The sequence below is a fragment of the Esox lucius genome, chromosome 11, assembly GCF_011004845.1.
Source record: "Esox lucius isolate fEsoLuc1 chromosome 11, fEsoLuc1.pri, whole genome shotgun sequence".
NCBI classification, from domain to species: domain Eukaryota; kingdom Metazoa; phylum Chordata; class Actinopteri; order Esociformes; family Esocidae; genus Esox; species Esox lucius.
In genome coordinates, this window is record NC_047579.1 from 23,499,616 (window position 1) to 23,520,252 (window position 20,637).

General features: G+C 39.6%; 2 protein-coding genes across 3 annotated transcripts in view; both read left to right on the plus strand.

Annotated features, from left to right (window-relative positions):
* The window catches only part of LOC117595221 (nuclear GTPase SLIP-GC-like), a 772,829-nt gene that overhangs the window by 140,844 nt on the left and 611,348 nt on the right, over positions 1–20,637 (plus strand). The window lies entirely within an intron of this gene.
* LOC105008948 (nuclear GTPase SLIP-GC-like) overlaps positions 1–20,637 on the plus strand; it is a 50,587-nt gene that overhangs the window by 4,668 nt on the left and 25,282 nt on the right. The window contains exons 6-10 of one of the 2 annotated variants that reach the window (XM_034294994.1): positions 52–141; positions 7,781–7,874; positions 7,989–8,205; positions 18,179–18,406; positions 18,660–18,860. In XM_034294994.1, the coding sequence (XP_034150885.1) occupies positions 52–141; positions 7,781–7,874; positions 7,989–8,205; positions 18,179–18,406; positions 18,660–18,860 (830 nt within the window). Of the gene's footprint in view, positions 1–51; positions 146–7,780; positions 7,875–7,988; positions 8,206–18,178; positions 18,407–18,659; positions 18,861–20,637 lie in introns of both variants that reach the window. The other variant, XM_034294995.1, reaches the window with a different exon arrangement.

The window sequence follows — 20,637 nt, forward strand, 5'->3', positions numbered from 1 at the left end:
ATGCTGTATAGATTTGAGTATTCATATAAAAATGCATCCAATTATTTCCAGAGAAAAGGAAACATGAGGTAGCCAATGCAAACATGCAACGAAAGAAGCAGAAGTGTATGGCTGCATCCATCGATCTACCTCCAATGTTTGGTAGGTAAGAGTTTTTTTTATATTGACCTCAATGAATTAAATGTAGTTTATTTCATTTATATATTTTCTCTATCTGCCAGATACAATATATGGCCAAAAGTATGTGGACACCCCCACTAATCATTGAGTTCAGGTGTTTCAGCCACACCCATTGATCACAGGTGCATAAAATCCAATGCATGGCCATGAAATCTCCATATACAAACACTGACAGTACAATGGGTCGCACTGAAGAGTTAAGTGACTTTAAACATTGAAATGTCATAGGATGCCAAAAGTCATTTTGTGAAATTGCTGCACTACTACATCTGCTCCGGTCAACTGTAAGGGCTATAATTGTGAAGTGGAATCTTCAAGGTGCAACAGCCCAGCAACCGAGGTAGACCACGCAAATGCACAGCGGGGCTGCCGAGTGCTGACACGTAAAAATTGCTTATCATCTGTTGCATCACTCACCACAGAGTTCCAAACTGCCTCTGAGGCAACATCAGCACAAGAACTGTGTGTCAGGAGCTTCATTAATTGGGTTTCCATGGCCGAGCAACTGTATGCAAGCCTCACATTAACATGCGCAATGCCAAGCATTTGCTGGAGTGCTGTAAAGCATACTGCCATTGGACACTGGAGCAGTGGAAACGTTTTCTCTGGAGTGAGGAAACATGCTTCATCTTCTGGCAGTCTGATGGTCAAATCTGGGTTTGGCAGATGCCTGGAGAATGCCTACCGGAATGCACAGTGCCTAATCTAAGTTTGGTGGAGGAGGGACAATGATCTGGGGCTGTGTTTGGCCTCTTAGTTGCAGTGAAGAGTCATCTTAATGCTACAGGATACAAAGATTTGTTTGACATTTGGGTGCTTCCAACTATGTGGGAACGATTTGGGGAAGGCCCTTTCCTGTTCCAGCATGACTGTGCCCCTGTTCAAAAATCAGGGTCCATAAAGACATGGTTCAACAAGCTTTTTCGAGTCCTGACCAACCCCATTTGGGATGAATTGAAACTGTGATTTCGAGCCAGGCCTTCCCATCCAACATCAGTGTCTATCCTTAGTGCTCTTTTGGCTTAATGGGCATAAATTCCCACAGAGACATTCCAAAATCTTGTGGAAGGCCTTCCCAGAAGAGTGGCAGCTGATATAGCTACAAAGGGGGGATGGCAACTGCATATTAATGTCTGTGGTTTTGAAATGGAATGTCCAACAAGCTCAAATAAGTGTGATGGTTGTGTGTCTACATACGTTTGGCCAAATACTATACTTTGTTCAACAGAGTGACAATTTAAAGACAAATAAAGGAACAACCTTGCAAGATTTTATAACTTTTGACATACAACTCCTGCACCTTCTTTTTTTTCTTTCAAAACAAGTAACAGAAGTGATAAATTTGCAGTGGTCTCTTAATTTAACCCTTCAGTTCCTCACTCAAAACCTTTTAGAAAAAGGTGCAGTGGTCTCATATTTTCCGGAGCTGTATGTGAATGTGCCAATCACCTTTTACTTGTGGAAGATTCACAACTGAGCATTCCTGTAATTTCTGGTCAGAATGTTGATGTACTGTGATTTGCAGCATATTGAAACATCAATGATAAACCCAACCATATGTACAGTGGATATCAAGTCTACACAGCCACATCCCCAGTTATAAGAGGGTGTGCACACTTATTCAACCAGGATATTGTGAGTTTTTTGTTTTTTATTTTTCCCCCTCCAAGATTTGTTTTTCAATAGAATTTTTCACTTTATAGGTCACATTACAGGTGGAAAAAGTTCTGACATTATATATATTTTTATCTCATCCTTTCACATCACAAGAACCTGGCATTTTAACAGGGGTGTGTAGATTTTTATATCCACTATATAAACACATTTTATAAGCCAGTAATCTAAGGATGGGGTTCTTTTTCACTTGCAACCTCCAAAACAAATGTTTAAAACATCGCAACCCCCTCACACGCATGCGCACACAATTTTAGGCCTCAATCAACATGACACATAGATGACTAATAAAATAATCCTTATTAACTATTAGCCGGTATTATGAATTACCTTCTTTCAGTTCTCTAAGGTATTGTTTATTTATTTATAAGTGATGGGTGGGCCTGCTTTTTGTAGTACAACAGTTGCATCCTGGGTTTGAGTGCCGAAATGGCAACTTGTAGATCGTCCTCCACATTAAGACATATGTATTTGTTTTAAATACATTTCAATGTGGAAAATGTTGCCTCAATTTGGTTGGTTGATTCCAAATGGAATCAGTACATCTTTCTCTGCTTTGGTTTGGATAGTCATGGGTTTTTCTCTGCAACTGAAATCCAGATTACAGCAAGTGTCACTGTGGCAAACATTTCCTTTAAGGTCCAATCACTGGACAGCTCCATCAGTGCGTCCTCCAGGTCAGATGACCGATAATCCTCAGTTGCCCAGTGAACGGTCGTCATATGCAGTCATATCGTTGTGGAGTTGTCTCATTTGGGAAGTACATAAATCCAGAAGGCCTTCGATATGTGAAGTGATCATTTCCATCATGTTATTGAAATCTATTTCATTACCCTACACAAATTCCTACAGCTCAGGAAACATTACGACATTGCCGCCTTTAGCTTGCACAGCTCATCTCTCCAACTTTTTCGTGAATGCATCGATTTTATCGGATAAACAACAATAGGCCTATATTTTTACTTGCCTTGGATTGAGTATTTAAGTACATTAGGTTTATCAGAAAAACAACAAGATTTTGCATCCACTTGGGATCTGTCAGGTGGTCCGCGAGTTGGTACCCAGCTAATTTAGGAAAATGCGCACCTCATCACGCTGCTCAAACTGGTGGATGAGAACCTTCCCACGTGAAAGCCACTTGATCGCAGTATGGACCAGCAGGGCATCACGTTCCGTGACCATCTCTAGGCCGAGGGGGACGAACAGCCTGGTGTTCCTAGGATGTGATTTAATGGAATTTACTATTTTAATAGTACATAGCTCTGCCTACTTTCGGCTGAAAAAACTTGTTGATTTATCAACATGAAAGGGATGCTTGGTCTGCAAATGTCTTTTCAGTTTCACTGGCTTTAAACTTCAGTGTGCAAGAACCACTGAACAAAGAACTTTGAGGATGATGTGAATCCAAACAATGAATTCCTCTTGATTTTCTTTGACGTTTGAATGGGTTGTCGGCCTGGAGGGCCTTCTTATTTCACGTAGGCTTATTATCATTGGAAGTAAATTTTCCTTTTCTGAAGGAATGCTTTCATCAGCTCTTAGACACTTTTGTAGAGCTATGGATAAGCCACTGTAGGCAATGTTTATTTATAACTAAATATATGCACACAGCAGCAAGTGTGGCTCTGTAGATAGGCTACTGTTAACCCGTGCAACTGATTCAACCAACCAGTTTGTTCTGTGACGATGACATTTCTAGAAATCATCATGCGACACCCCCAAAATCATCTGGCAACGCCCCCCACTTTAAGGACCACTGATCTTGGGCACTAGAGCTATGCATTTAAAAGAAACTGTTTTTTGCCATTCCAAGTGATTTTTATTTTTATGTTCAAGGAGTCCTGATTCTTGTATCTGAACAATTACAGACAAGTTTGAAAAAATCTCACACGTGTAAGTGCTTTAGGAAGTTGCAACGTGAGGCTATGCTGTTAACAAGAGACCACTTTTGACTAGTACTTTAGCTCTAAACTGCTGGATTATACAAGTTTGTTAAAATGGTGGAGACAGTTATTTGAGCCAAAAGGGTTGGGGTAAGTTGAGCCAAGGACCTGTCTGTACCATCAACCTATCCCATGAGTTCTGATTGCTCATCAGCAGTACCAGCCCCAGAGGAGCCACCTGCTACTTTGCTTGTACCATGAATCCTGAACACTCGTCCGTAAGTGATGCTACTGGTTCTCCTACCAATTTGGTATGTGTGTCCCCAGGAAATATAGTTCCCTTCCTTAAAGCCAGAGTAACTAAACCTAGAATGAAAAAGAAAAAATATGATTGCCCAACACACAAGAAAAGCAAGAGCTGGAGAAGGTGCACAATGAAAGAGAAAAGAAAAAGACTGAAAAAGAGAAGAAGAATGCCCTGATAGGGTCAAAATGAATCAAAACCAAGAATAAAACAATTGCCTACAGTGGCTCAGAATAAAGTGACTTAAACATTTTGCTTAACAACACCACTGACTATGGCAGTTCAGAATGCACCACATAAACATTACGTCGATTTTGTTCAACATTTTGAAAGGCCTTGGTTTAGAAAATTGGCCTTTAGGAAGTCATTTGGTATTTCAATATTTCTTGCTTTGATATAGCATTAGCCTATGAGGTGAAAATGTTCTGTTTTATTTCAACATAATCAATGTCACAATTTACCAGAGTGTGGCTCATCTTCTTCCTATGCTCAATAGACCTCTTTTGTAGAATCATTTTGAAAACTGTTTATTTTAGATTATATGGCTCAATTCACCCTGCTGTCCCCTATAGCACCGTGGCGTAGTGGTTAAAAACACTGACTAGCACCGTGGCGTACTGGTTAAAAACACTGACTAGCACCGTGGCGTACTGGTTAAAAACACTGACTAGCACCGTGGCGTAGTGGTTAAAAACACTGACTAGCACCGTGGCGTAGTGGTTAAAAACACTGACTAGCACCGTGGCGTAGTGGTTAAAAACACTGCGTATCAAAGGTCGAATGGATCGTATTCCATGTATAACATCTCATGGTCCACTTTGCTCATACAGTGGGGAGAACAAGTATTTGATACACTGCCAATTTTGCAGGTTTTCCCACTAACAAAGCAAGAAGTCTGTAATTTTTATAATAGGTACTCTTCAACTGTGAGTAACGCAATCTAAAAAAATAATCCAGAAAATCACATTGTATGATTTTTAAGTAATTAATTTGCATGTTATTGCATGACATAAGTATTTGATACATCAGAAAAGCAGAACTTAATATTTGATACAGAAACCCTTGTTTGCAATTACAGAGATCATACGTTTCATGTAGTTCTCGACCAGGTTTGCACACACTGCAGCAGGGATTTTGGCCCACTCCTCCATACAGACCTTCTCCAGATCCTTCAGGTTTCTGGGCTGTCGCTGGGCAATACAGACATTCAGCTCCCTCCAAAGATTTTCGATTGGGTTCAGGTCTGGAGACTGGCTAGGCCACTCCAGGACCTTGAGATTGCTTTTTACGGAACCACTCCTTAGTTGCCCTGGCTGTGTGTTTCAGGTCGTTGTCATGCTGGAAGACCCAGCCACGACCCATCTTCAATGCTCTTACTGAGGGAAGGAGGTTGTTGGCCAAGATCTTGCGGTACATGGCCACATCCTTCTTCCCCTCGATATGGTGCAGTCATCCTGTCCCCTTTGCCTAAAATAATCCCCAAAGAATGATGTTTCCACCTCCATGCTTCATGGTTGGAATGGTGTTCTTGGGGTTGTACTCATCCTTCTTCCCCCAAACACGGCGATTGGAGTTTAGACCAAAAAGCTCTATTTTTGTCTCATCAGACCACATGACCTTCTCCCATTCCTCCTCTGAATCATCCAGATGGTCATTGGCAAACTTCAGACGGGCCTGGACATGCGCTGGCTTGAGCAGGGGGACCTTGCGTGCGCTGCAGGATTTTAATCCATGACGGCGTAGTGTGTTACTAATGGTTTTCTTTGAGACTGTGGTCCCAGCTCTCTTTAGGTCATTGACCAGGTCCTGCTGTGTAGTTCTGGGCTGATCCCTCAACTTCCTCATGATCATTGATTCCCCACGAGGTGAGATCTTGCATGGAGCCCCAGACCGAGGGAGATTGACAGTCATCTTGAACTTCTTCCATTTTCTAATAATTGCTCCAACAGTTGTTGCCTTCTCACCAAGCTGCTTGCCTATTGTCCTGTAGCCCATCTCAGCCTTGTGCAGGTCTACAATTTTTTCCATGATGTCTTTACACAGCTCTCTGGTCTTGGCCATTGTGGAGAGGTTGGAGTCTGTTTGATTGAGTGTGTGGACAGGTGTCTTTTATACAGGTAACAAGTTTAAACAGGTGCAGGTAATACAGGTAAAGAGTGGAGAACAGGAGGGCTTCTTAAAGAAAAACTAACAGGTCTGTTAGAGCCGGAATTCTTACTGGTTGGTTGGTTATCAAATACTTATGTCATGCAATAAAATTAATTATAAAAAAATTATACAATGTGATTTTCTGTATTTTTGAAGTTGAAGTGTACCTATGGTAAAAATTACAGACCTCTACATGCTTTGTAAATAGGAAAACCTGCAAAATCAGCAGTGTATCAAATACTTGTTCTCCCCACTGTAGATCTAATGGAATGACTTAACTGTGACAGCAGCTTACTGGGTCGGCAATTTATCGAATTAGATAATATCCAGAGATGTAAATCTTCACCAGCTTGCTGTCTATATGTCCAGCCATCAACTGCTGCATTATTTGTAAATACGTTAATTCCATGGGAATCATTCATTTGTGAACACAATCAACTCTCACCCTGTACACATCAGCAATGCATGAACAGCACCAGACAGAGATAGATAACCTCAATTCTGAGATATTCTTAGTCATGTCGTCAACTTTTCACAACATTAAAATGATTAAACAAATTTTAAAAGCACCTCGTTTTGACTGGTAGCATCTCGAAACCTGGTCCTGCCGCTCTACAACCGGGAGCACTACCCACTACTCCAAACAGAGACAGATAATTGATATAGAAGAGTAATGGTGTTACCAAGGTCACTATACTAGGCAAACCGACTGAAACTGTGTACGTTCGTTTAATGTATTGCCACTGTAAGGGAAATGCACGTTCCTGTCTTGTTATATCACTCTCTCTTTGCCTCTTTGAAACCATAGCTAAACAGCTAGCTACTAAACCGTCATTTCCAATTTACCTTGAATAACAGGCTGTGCGTCCAATCAGCGACGACAGTCTTGTACCCTTTGTGTCATTGTGTCATTTTGCGCTATTAGGGGGAGTATATTTATGGGGTGTGTGTATTTGTATTTGTGAGTATGTTTTATTATTATTATTATTTTTATTGGGGGTGTGTAATTATATTAGTGGTTGTGTTTTACACTTTTGGGAGCAGTATTTTTTTATTGGGTTGGGTGTAATTGTATTAATGGTTGTGTTTTGTGCTATTGGGGATTGTACTTTTATTTGGGATGTATAATTGTATTATTGGTTGTATTTTCTGCTATTGGGGGGAGTAATTTTTATGAGGGAGTGTAATTGTAATTTTAGTTGTGTTTTGTGCTATTAGGGGGAGAATCTTTGTTGGGGGTGTGTAATTATATTACCGGATGTATTTTGCACTTCCGGGCCACCGTAGATTTGTATGCTAATGACACCCAAACGGCATTCGGCTTTGGCGGATACTGGGGGTCTAAAAGGCCTGCCGGTTCTAGTGTTAATGTTATAGTCTACTATATTGCTAATAGTGGCCATCTAAGATTGCAAATAATGCAGACAAATAAAGGGTAAACCTTGCAATATTACTTATGTCTGGATTGAAAAATTTTAACCAGACATAAATATGTGAGTGTGCTGATTACCTCACAGATATGCAGTCCTGTTGTTTAAAGGCAAAATATTAATGTACAACAAATTGATATCTGTTGGTGATCTTCTTCCAGACAGTGAACAAAAGGCAGAGGTGAAGAAGATAATGCAAAGAGTCCGAGGCAAGCTGGATAGAATGCCTTCTACAAAACTTACTGACTTCCTCAGGTAGACCTATTTTATTTTAAAATGTAGACACACAACATGCCATATGAAAAGATTCATATAGTGTCTGCCATTTCTTAAATTGCTTTAATAATGTTTGTTGTTCACTTATAACAGAAGTAAAATTGATGTGTTGGATGAAGACAGAAAAGAGATGGTGGGTGTTTTTGGGAAGACTGGAGCTGGTAAGAGCTCCTTAATAAACGCCATCTTGGGTAAGACGAAACTGCTTCCTTCTGGAAACCAAGGGGCGTGTACCTCAGTGATGATTCAGGTGGAGGCCAATATGATTAATGAGAAATACATCGCAGAGATTGAATTCATTACAGTGCAGGTAATAGTATATGTTCCTTCTGTTTATGTCCTATAACACAATGTTTTGGTATGTGGTGTCTTGGGGAATAGTACAATTAGTAATAGACTTTGAAACATTTGGGAACCTACTGCAAACCAAAGTCTGAATCAATGTCTGTCACTAATTTACCCATTGCATTATAAGGAGCAAATTGCACAGTAGAAATAACAACAATACAATGTCAATTAACAACATGTTTTTTTTCGTGCTTGCTTTTTAAATATTTAATAGAATATCAACCAGTTTGCGCTCCCTGTAGATTAAAAAAACTGTGACCACAAATATATTTGCTTAAGTTAGATATCAACAGGAAATTTAGAATGGAACAACCATTTCAAATACAGGTGAAATAAGTTCAAGTAAAACATTAATAGTTTAGGGAAATGTGTTTTATTTGTAGTTGAGTTGTAGTTTATTTGTATGATTGTGTGCAACTCAACTTATCATGAAAAAACACATACATTATAACAAGCAATTATAGAAGTTAGCCTGCAACATAACCTGCTGGGAAATATTAATAGGATTGCCGTCTTTTTATTTAACAATAGTGCTTAGTAATGGACACAACTAGTTCAGCCAGGGAACCTGAGCGTCATTGGCTCAGCATTGCATAAGCTGACATCAAAATCGAATCTCAAGATTCCTTATCTTATATGGCGGTCTATTCAAGTTGGTCAGGGTACTCATTCTGTCTGCTTTTCTGCAAGTCATCTTGCATGTGGTTGCTAAATCCTCTAACCACCCCAGCCTCCACCTGTCCGTTTTGTTTCCTTCTGCGGGGTGATTGGTACTGCGTACCTTGCTCATTGCCATCGGTATTGCTATTATAATATTGCAGTGTTAATGTTAATAGTAGTATTTTGTACACCATCATGTGATGGCAGTGAGTTACACCAAAGGAACCGAACTTAACACCAAGGTGTCTTATGTGAATGTGTCTTTAATAATGGTTAAAAGAAGAATGTGGTGTTTCTTGCATGAATTGTGTGTCGTTGATAAGGAACAAGGAGCCTAGCTTGTGTGAGCTGTACTTATACTGTAATTAGGACAAATTAACCTTTACCCCATTTGACCAAATCACTTCCATTACAATAATACTATGCAGTATACAACAGTGTTCTTCACAATATTTCTGATGGGGTTGCAGTACAAACAGAAATGAAGGACCAGAAACCGACAAGGACAGCAGAATAACCCAAGCTGAAACACCTGGGTGAATCTTGTGAGCAATTGTTGGAAAGAGGTTGTCAAAGCTGGATCATAAGAAACAAGAAACTAGGCATGTCTAGTTCAGCCGGCCTGCAATAAAAAGTGATCAGTTTTGATTCAAACCCAGGTCTCCCACGTAAGAGGCTGTGTCTTTAACCACTATGCCACGCAGCTTTATGTCTGCTACGCATTTTGTCACATATTAACATCAGTTTGAATGTGTCACTAGATGCCAGTAAGCACTGTGTTAAACTGACTAATGTTTATTATTAAGATTACCTCCACCACAAATAGCATCAATGAACAGTATGGCTTTTGCTACTGGCGGTTTTAACAGCTTATTAGCCATTCATGAATGACACTGATACAATAACTATCAATATAGGTGACAATAACTTTTTTGTCAAGTAAAAAGACGAGAGAATCGTGTAGCCAGCGAAATGTTTGTCTATCCTGCCAAATCCTAATTCTGAAAAAAAAACGACATGATACTAAGTAACCATGGAATTATGATATAAATCATGAAATTATGACAAAGGCTATAATATTATAAAAAAGATTCTGAAATTGTATTATTACAAATAGAACATATAATAGTCATATTAATATTATAAAATATTTTGATGAAAAAACCCATTTGGAAATAAAATATTAAAGTATTATTATTAAATATAATTCTGTTTTGAAAAATGGCATTATAAAAATATTTCACAATAATGTGCCCCTTAAATATGATATTTATACATGTATTTATTTAATTTTGACTCATTTGATCCTCCTTATTTAACACAGTGACATCCATACATTTGAACTATACTTACAATAATTATTAATATGAGCATCGTTCACACAAGAAAATGTAAACAATAATTTGTGCCCAAAGTTTGGACACACCTCATTCAATGCATTTTCTTTATTTTCATGACTATTTACTTTGTAGATTCTCACTGAAGGCATCAAAACTATGAATGAACACATGGAATTATGTACTTAACAAAAAAGTGTAAAATAACTGAAAACATGTCTTATATTTAGTAGCCACCCTTTGGTTTTTTGATAGCGCTGCAAACCCTTGGTGTTCTCTCAATGAGCTTCAAGAGGTAGTCACCTGAAATGGTTTTCACTTCACAGGTGTGCCTTGTCAGGGTTAATTAGTGGATTTTATTCCCTTATTAATGGGGTTGGGACCAACAGTTGTGTTGGTCAGAAGTCAGGTTGATACACAGCCGACAGCCCTATTGGACAACTGTTAGAATTCATATTATGGCAAGAACCAATCAGCTAAGTAAAGAGAAACAAGTAGCCTTCATTACTTTAACAAATGAAGGTCAGTCAGTCCGGAAAATTGCGAAACCTTTGAATGTGTCCCCAAGTGCAGTCGCAAAAACCATCAAGTGCTACAATGAAACTGGCTCACATGAGGACCGCCCCAGGAAAGGAAGACCAAGAGTCACCTCTGCTGCTGAGGATAAGTTCATCTGAGTCACCAGCCTCAGAAATTGCAGGTTAACAGCAGCTCAGACCAGTTGAATGCCACACAGAGTTCTAGCAGCAGACACATCTCTAGAACAACTGTTGAGAGGAGACTGTGTGAATCAGGCCTTCATGGTCAAGTAGCTGCTAGGAAACCACTGCTAATGAGAGGCAACAAGCAGAAGAGATTTGTTTGGGCCAAGAAACACAAGGAATGGAACCAGCATACTGAACCAGCATGGCTACCACAGCATCCTGCAGCGACATGCCATTCCATCCGGTTTGCGTTTAGTTGGACAATTTTTTTTCAACAGGACAACGACCCCAAACAAACCTCCAGGCTGTGTAAGGGCTATTTGACCAAGAAGGAGAGTGATGGAGTGCTGCAACAGATGACCTGTCCTCCACAGTCACCGGACCTGAACCCAGTCGAGATGGTTTGGGGTGAGCTGGACCGCAGAGTGAAGGCAAAAGGGCCAACAAGTGCTAAGCATCTCTGGGAACTCCTTCTAGACTGTTGGAAAACCATTTCAGGTGACTACCTCTTGAAGCTCATCAAGAGAATGCCAACAGTGTGCAAAGCAGAAATCAGAGCAAAGGGTGGCTACTTTGAAGAAACTAGAATATTTTTCAGTTATTTCACACTTTTTTGTTGAGTACATAATTCCACATGTGTTCATTAATAGTTTTGGTGCCTTTAGTGAGAATCTACAATGTAAATAGTCATGAAAATAAAGGAAACACATTGAATGAGAAGGTGTGTCCGAACTTTTGGCCTGTACACTCGTATTACAGAGATTGTTTAGAACTGAACTAATATACACTGCGTGTACAATTATTTGGCAAGTGAGTATTCTGATCATATTATTATTTCTATGCACATTTTCCAACTCCAAACAATATACAGTGGATATAAGTCTACACACCCCTGTTAAAATGCCAGGTCGTTGTGATGCAAAAGAATGAGACAAAGAAATTATGTCAGAACCTTTTCCACTTTTAATGTGACCTATAATGTGAACAATTCAATTGAAAAACACTGAAATCTTCGAGGGGGGAAAAAGGAAAAATAAAAACCTTACAATAACCTGGTTGCATAAGTGTCCACACCCTCTTATAACTGGGGTGTGGCTGTGTTCAGAATTAGCCAATCAAAATCAAACTGATGTTAAATAGAAGTCATTACACACCTGCCATCATTTAAAGTAACTCTGATTAACCTTTTCACGCGTGAGTTTCAAATATGCCTTAACGGCCCCCCAGCGTGAGTTCTTTTTGCGCGTGAGTTCAACTCACTCAGAGTTCCAGAATTTGATTGTGACGTCACAATACATTTAATCTGCAGCTTTCCAAAAACACCACGCTGCTTACTAGTTATGCATCTAGTTTTTTTATTTCAATTATATTAACAAACCTCTACCGGTAGTAACTGTTAAAAATGTATATTGAATAATTATGAACCAACAATGCAGTCCTTTTTCTAAAGATCGCAGCGAGAAAGATACTGAAACGCGTCACTTGTTTTATCAATAAAACATACGCAATCTATCAGGCAATAGGTGGTGTGTACATTTATTTACGTAATTATTCAGAAGCTCTCAAAAATGAATTCCGATTCTTGCATTTTTGGACAAATGGGATCAGTGAAAATTTAGATTTTTGAAGATTACGTTTTTCTCAACAAAAGTTGTGCTGTAATACTGTTTTTGTTTGCGCCATCGGTTCGCTACTAGATCTGCCAATTGAGCTATTGTGCGTGAACCCTACCAAAACAAACTGACTGGATTAACCCCACGTTAGCTACATGCATTTAGTGGTGTTCAGACGGTTGACATGAACAGTCACTTTGCCAGGTAAGGAAAACTACATACTGTACATTGCATTGCAAGCTTCTCTTTTTGACTCGAATTCAAAGAGCTGCAAAAGCTGGTTTATGTGTAACTGTAGCTAGCTAGCAAACTTCAGCTAACCGCTAGCAAACGTCAGCTAACCGCTAACTAACAAAGTGTGACCTGTAATGCAGTGCAGCTAAAATGAAGTTCATAGTTTTCCCAGGATGGCAAATCTGTCCGAAAGACTGGCAAATGTAAATGACCATCTGGTCTTAGAGTTACTCACCTTTGGTTGACAAAAAGCATAGCAGCACCCTCAACTGGTAACGTAACTTTTTACACAATGATTTTGACGGTTGTCAGCTCTTTCAGGAAATGGTTAGATGCTCTATAGTATTTGCTAATATCATTCGTTTTTGCGTATTATGTTAATGGTAGAAAATATAACGGCTAGTGTTGGCTGCCTGTTGGTACATAAGTAACCCTTTTTTATGCTTGCTACCTGGTTAATATCATAGTGTGGTCTAGAAACAAGTACAATCAGGAAATAAAGTTATAAACGCTGTTTGAGCTAAATGAGAGTAAATAACAGCGCGGTCTGGCCAGCCATTGTTACGTCACTCGTACCTAGGCGTTCTAATGGTGCGTTCTAAACAATACGTTCTAATCACACCGGTGTGATCATACGCTTCAGGGACCACTCTAGACTGATCACACCGGTGTGATCGTACGCGTCAAAGGGTTAATCACAAATAAAGTTCAGCTGTTCGAGTAGGATTTTCCTGACATTTTCTTAGTAGCATTTTAGAGCAAAAGCCATGGTCCGCAGAGAGCTTCCAAATCATCAGAGGGATTATTGAAAGATATCAGTCAGCTGAAGGGTACAAAAGTATTTCCAAAGCATTAGATATACCATGGAACACAGTAAAGACAGTCATCATCAAGTGGAGAAAATATGGCACAACAGAGACATTACCAAGAACTAGATGTCCCTCCAAAATTGATGAAAAGACGAGAAGAAAACTGGTCAGGGAGGCTTCCAAGAGGCATACAGCAACTTTAACGGAACTGCAGGAATTTCTGGCAAGTACTGGCTGTGTGCAATATGTGATAACAATCTCCCATATTCTTCATATGAATGGGCTATGGGGTAGGGTGGCAACACGAAAGCCTTTTCTTACAAAAAAAACCATCCAAGCCTGGCTGAAGTTTGCCAAAACAAACATCAAGTCCCCCAAAAGCTTGTGGGAAAATGTGTTATGGTCTGATGAAACCAAGGTTTAACTTTTTGGTCATAATTCCAGGATGTGCAGGGTTTGTTTGGAGCAAAAACAACCCTGCACATCACCCAAAGAACACCATACCCACAGTGAAGCATGGTGGTGGCAGCGTCATGCTTTGGGGTTGTTTTTCTTCAGCTGGAACAGGGGCCTTAGTCAGGGTGGAGGGAATTATGAACAGTTCCAAATACCAGGCAATTTTGGCACAAAACCATCAGGCATCTGTTAGAAAGCTGAAGATGAAGTTCACCTTTCAGCACGACAACGACACAAAGCATACATCCAAATCCACAAAAGCATGGCTTCACCAGAAGAAGATAAACGTTTTGGAATGACCAAGCCAGATTTGGAGCGCTTTTGCAAAGAAGAGTGGGCAAATATTGCCATGTCCAGATGTGGCATGCTAATAAATTCCTACCCAACATACTGAGTGCTGTAATCAAATCAAAAGGTGCTTCGACAAAGTATTAGTTTAAGGCTGTGCACACTTATGCAACCAGGTTATTGTGAGTTTTTTGTTGTTGTATTTTTCCCCCTCAAAGATTTTCGTTTGTTTTTCAATTGAATTGTTCATGTTAGGTCACATAAAAGGTGGAAAAAGTTCTGACATGATTTCTCTTTGTCTCATTCTTTTAAATCACAAGAACCTGGCATTTTAATAGGGGTGTGTCGACTTTTTATATCCACTGTAAACTTAAATGCTCATTGGATTGAATCATTTTCAGGTGATACATATTTGTGTAATGAGGGAGGGTGTAGTGAAAGTGAATTACAATTTATATCAAGGTGTGCATAATTATTAGGCAGCTTCATGAGCTTAGGCAAAATGGGTCAAAAAAGAGATTTAACTGTCACTGAAAAGTAGAAAAAAATTCAAATGCCTTTCAGACGGATGTAACACTGTTGAAATACCTAAACCATTGATGCATGGCCACCAGACAATCAAATCTTTTGTTGCGAATAGTGAACTGGGGGCGCAAAAAATGCATGGAGAACACAACACGCAAATTAACTGCAAATAACTTGAGAAGATTTAAATGTGAAGCTACCAGGAACCCATTATCCCCCAGTGCCACCATATTTCAGAACTGCAAACTACCTGGAGTGTCCAGAAGTACAATGTGTCAAGTGCTCAGACACATGGCCATGGTCAAGAAGGCTGAAAAAAGACCACTGCTGAATAAGATTCACAAATTGAAGTGTATGGATTGGGCAAAGAAATACCTGAAGACAGATTTTTCAAAGGTTTTATGGACAGATGAAATGAGAGGGACTCTTGATGGACCAGATGGTTGGGCCCGTGGCTGGATCACTAATGGAAATGGCACCACTTCGAGTCAGGCGCCAGCAAGGTGGAGGAGGGATACTGGTATGGGCTGCCCTCATTAAGGATGAGGTAGTTGGACCTTTTCGGGTTGAAGATGAACTGAAACTGAACTCCCATACCTACTGCCAGTTTCTGGAAGATACATTCTTCAAACAGTGTGTGGCAAGCCCGGGGGTGTGGGCTTCCACATCACCAGCACAATAACAAGCCGGCACCAGGAGTACAGTTGAACACAGTTGGAAAGTTTATTAAGGACAATTCACAGTGTAGGAGGGGATTTTGCCACTGCTTCACGGTTCACTGCTTCACGGTGCACACTCCATTCTCATTGTCTTCTATCCACAGGGTGTCCACAGGTAAACAACCAACAGGTCCTCATCCAAATCAGTTCGGTACACAGGGGGTTAGTCAGCCAGTCCAGCCAGTTCTATATTTTCTCGTCTCTTCACGCTGTCCCACCTTCTTCTATCCTCTCTCTCCCCCTAAAACCAGCTGCTTCCCTTTTACCCTCCAATACCTAATTACCCAATTAATCCCAGCCTGTCTGTGTTGGAAGAGGAAGTCCATATAAGGCTCGGGGGTGGAGCCAACGAGCCGCAAGATACCTTCCTTCAATTACCACTCCCCTCACCTCTCCTTGTAATCCGCCACAAGTGGTACAGGAAGAAGTCCTCAGCATTCAAGAAGGCCATGTTCTTTATGAAAGACAATTCTCCATCACATGCACCCAAGTACTTCACTGTTGGCTAGCAAGCAACAGCCTTAAAGATGCCCAAATAATGACCTAGCCCCCTTTCTCATCTGACTTAAACGCTATTGAGAATTTGTGGACCCTTCTCAAACAAGGTTTACAGTCAGGGAAGACAATACACCTTTTTGAACAGCATTTGGGTGGCTGTGGTTGCTGCTTCAGCAAAAGTTGATCGTGAACAGATCAAGAAACTTACAAACTTCATGGATGGAAGGCTCATGGCAGTTATTGAAAAGAAAGGTGGCTATATTGGTCACTGAATATTTTTTTAAAGACTAATTGCCATTTAGTGTTACTTATTTGTTACACTTTCTTTGAAAATTGAGAATAAAATTGAGAGTTGGGAGAAACTATTTTTGTAATTTAGTTACCTAATAATTCTGCACACTTATATATTCTCCTGACAAAGATCAAAACTAACTTTTATTTTACATTCAGGTTTGAGGTTCAATTATATTTTGGATTAACATATTATCCATTGTTCAACAATAAAATACATCTTGAGAGAATCTAAATGCCTGCTACCCATTTTGTCACGTAATAACATCACGCCGAGTTTGAATATTTCGCGAGACACCATTAAGCATTGTGTTAAACTGACTAACGTTTATTATTAAGTTTACCTCCACCACAAATAGCATCTATCAACTGTACGATTTGCTTAATAATTGTGCACAAAGTGTCAATAGAAAGGCTGGTATTTTTCTATGGATCTGGATGCATGTTTGCTCAGAGCATAGATATTTATGCCAGTGAAAACTCTCTTGTCGTTCTTTTTAGGGCCAGCGCCCCCTATCCATTAACCAGGTCCCTTACCACCCCCAATCAAATAAGATGAAGGCTAATTTCCCTGAATAATAATGACTATTATTGTTGTTATTATTGTTATCATCAAAAAGTACATAATTTAATGACAACAGATTTATTAGTTCTTTGTACAATGTTAAACAGAACATTGGAAAACAAACAGCAGCCAATCAGAAACAGCAATTTACCAATCAAATCATAATTAAACAACCAGACAATCAGAAATGCCAAACAATAACCTTTCTTTTGAATTTTTCCAAAGGAAGACAAGCTGGCACTTATCAAGGGGTTAAAGCAGAAGGATTAAGAAGGAAATAGAAGGAAGAAGGAAAATAAGTTAAAAACTCTTGAAAGTTAGTGAGAGTCCAGCGCCTGGTTGTATTGCAGTCATGTCAACAAAGCCACTTTTATTGAATAGTGTTTTAATGTGCGTCTTGATGCTGGACACTAAGTTGCTTTCAGGAGAAGTCCGACAGCGGAATATCCCTCTTTTAAATGTGGAAGCCTTGCGATAACAAGGCATTCATGGTGTATCCCTCAGAGAAATAAACGCTTTTAAGGGAATGAAATTCATCCATTTTCTTGTAGGTTACACAGTAAACGCCATGTGGGTGAAATTGTATAGATCAGTGTTTCCTAATCCTGGTCCTCGGGACCCAAAGGGCTGCACATTTTGTTTTTGCCCTAGCACTTAAACACTGGAGTGACATAATCAACATATCATCAGGTCTTTAATTGGAATCAGGTGTGTGAGTGGTAGGGTAAAAACTAAAACATGCACCCCTTTGGGTCTGGAAGACCAGGATTGGGAAACGCTGGTATAGATTATAGTCTGATGTCCCGTTCCTGTGAAGCTGCGCCACAAGCAACTGACAGAAATACTGAAGAGAAGAAGTGTTGCGATATGCCATCTATTCCAATCGCAGTGAAGCAAACTGGCAGGTTTTAATGTTGCAGACCACAGCTTTTTGCCAGTAGTTGAAACTTAACACTCAATTTGTTGTGAATCTTCTGTGTAAACTCGCCTTAAAACAAATGCCCCCATGGGCACCTCAATGCCCCCTTCCAAAATATTTTGCATCCCGTCATCCTCTGAACGCCCCCTGGGGAGCTGTACCAACTCCGTTCAGAAGCACTGTCTTAACGTCTGTCTTAACAAGGGGCAGTTCCCTAAAAAGTGAAAATAAAAGTAAGGTTAACTGAAAAAGTGCAAGTTAATGAGAGCCTTTGCTACTTTATATATTATGCACTTGTCATGCTTTAAATGTTTTAGGATTGGAAAGATGAGCTATGGTCAATCTTACGTGTCAAATCTGGTAAGGAGGAAGAGGATGAAGACAAGGAAATTGATGTGGAGGATGGTGACGAGGATTATCAAAAGATAAAAGCTTTGTATGGAAAAGAGGGACATGGAAAAAATGTAGAAGAACTAATGGATAAGAAGCTCTTCGAAATCCCTGAATTCTATTCATCATGTAAAAAAAAACTTTTTTGTGACACAGTAAGTTACTTTTTGCAAACTTCACAGGCTTTAAAAATAATTTTTAAAATAATAATATAATATTTTAACTACATTTTCTGACACTACACTGCTTTTGACCAACCTATACCAGCCTTTTAAATATTTTTCAACATTTAATTAAACTTGAAATCTTGGATGCCTTTTAATGTATTTTTTCTATATTATATTTATTTGTCTTTGATCATTTTTAAAGTGTTCATACGTGTAATGTGATGCCTTGTTACAATTGCAGGCTGAAGAACTATCTAAAAAGATAGCTTGCTACGTACTGAGTGACTCAAACAGTGATACATTTGAAAGAATGTATTGGCCGCTTGTGAAATGTTTAACAATCAAGGTGCCAAACTGTAAAGACTTACTGGAGCATGTTGTGCTGGTGGATCTTCCAGGAAATGGAGACTGCAACAAGAGCAGAGATACGATGTGGAAGTCGGTAATTATTTATTATTATTTTTATGATGATCCAATGTACTGTTTAAGATTGTATTCATCCCATATTTGATTTGTATTATAGGTACACATGGGTTTAATTATCTGGCAACAGCTATGGTGCAAAGTGCAGTCAGACTTAGCCATCAAAGTTTGTCTATCGTGAACAAATCCTAATACCCATCAGAACTGTTTTATTTTAGGGTTCCTAAGGCATAATGTGTTTAGACTGTGACATCTTGTTCCATAGTCCGCGTCTCTAACCACTACGCTATTTAACAGGGTTGTCAGTCAGTCAGTCAGTCAGTCAATCAGTCAGGCACTCACTCAGTCAGTCAGTCAGTCAGTCAGTGAGTAAGAGACATTCGCTCTTATAGGCCGGCTCCACTTACGCGTTCCGACAAAAGCTGGGACAGAGGAAACGTGCAATGCTAAAAAACGTAATATCACACAACTAATTAGGTCAATTGGCAACAGGTCAGTAACATGATTGGGTATTAAAAGATCATTCCAGAGAGGATGGGCCTGTCAGAAGTGAGGATTGGGAAAGGTTCACCACTCCATGAAAGATGGGCAAATCTTGCCACAATCCAAGAATAACGTATCACAACATAAAATTGCAAAGCATTTGGGGATATCATCATCTACTGTACAGTGTCATTACAAGATTCAGCAAATCTGGAAAAATCCCTATACACAAGGGAAAATGGCAATAAACAATATTGGATGGCCGTTAAAAACAGACACATAGTATTGGACATTACTGCATGTGCTCCGGAACTCTTACGAAAATCATTATCTGTGAACATATTAAATCACGGCAACAACAAATGCAAGCTTAAACTCTTCCATGCAAAGAAGAAACTGATAGAATTTAACAGTTACGTACACTGATTAAATAATAGAGAATCCACACAATTCAAGGGAGAAAATACATTCAGTATTTATTGGAATAATTCAGCAAAGTTTTCCTTTTCAATGGAAGTTCCAAAGTATTCTCACTGTATAGCTGGTTATAAGCTGATATATATACAGTATATGTTCCTGCTACGAATAAACCGGTGTCCCCAGGCCTGGTTAGTGATTCGACAGGATGTGGATCAGGTACTCTGCTGCTGAATTGTACTGTTTTAAATCAGCACAGCTAAAATCGCCACTCTCTCTAAACGCTCATGGTGACTTGGAAATTACGCATCGGTACTGTCATAGGGGCTTGTGTAGGAAATATTTACAGCAGTGTCACCTAACTGTAATATCTACTTAATCTGAAGAGGGTGCGCCTCCACATTACACACCGTAAAGTTTGCCAAGTGGTTTATACTCCCCTGCATGCATTGGATAAAGTCACTAACTTTCTGCACCCTAGCTCTCCTTTTACACAGATTAAAACCCGCTCCTTTGCTCTGCTGAACACTAAATCTCCAAACAACAAATCACTTCAACTATGTGAGGTTATCATGGGAAAAGATTGATTGTCACAATAAAGGTAGAGCAGGACGCCAGGCGCAGAGTGGGCAGGCACAAAAAAATAAAACAAGCAGGAATACAAGGCAGGCAGGCTGTAACATATACAGTAAAGATACTCAATGACTTAACAAGGGCTGAACAAAACTGGGCCGGCTAAAAAGGAAGCTAATAGGATGTAGGTAAAAACAATAGTCGGACAAGCTACATTCAAGAGCAAAGGACAAAAACCAATCACAACAGGCTACATTCAAGAACAAAATGGAATAAAACAACCTCACATTGATGTGATGTGCTTAACAGAAACTTGGCAGCAG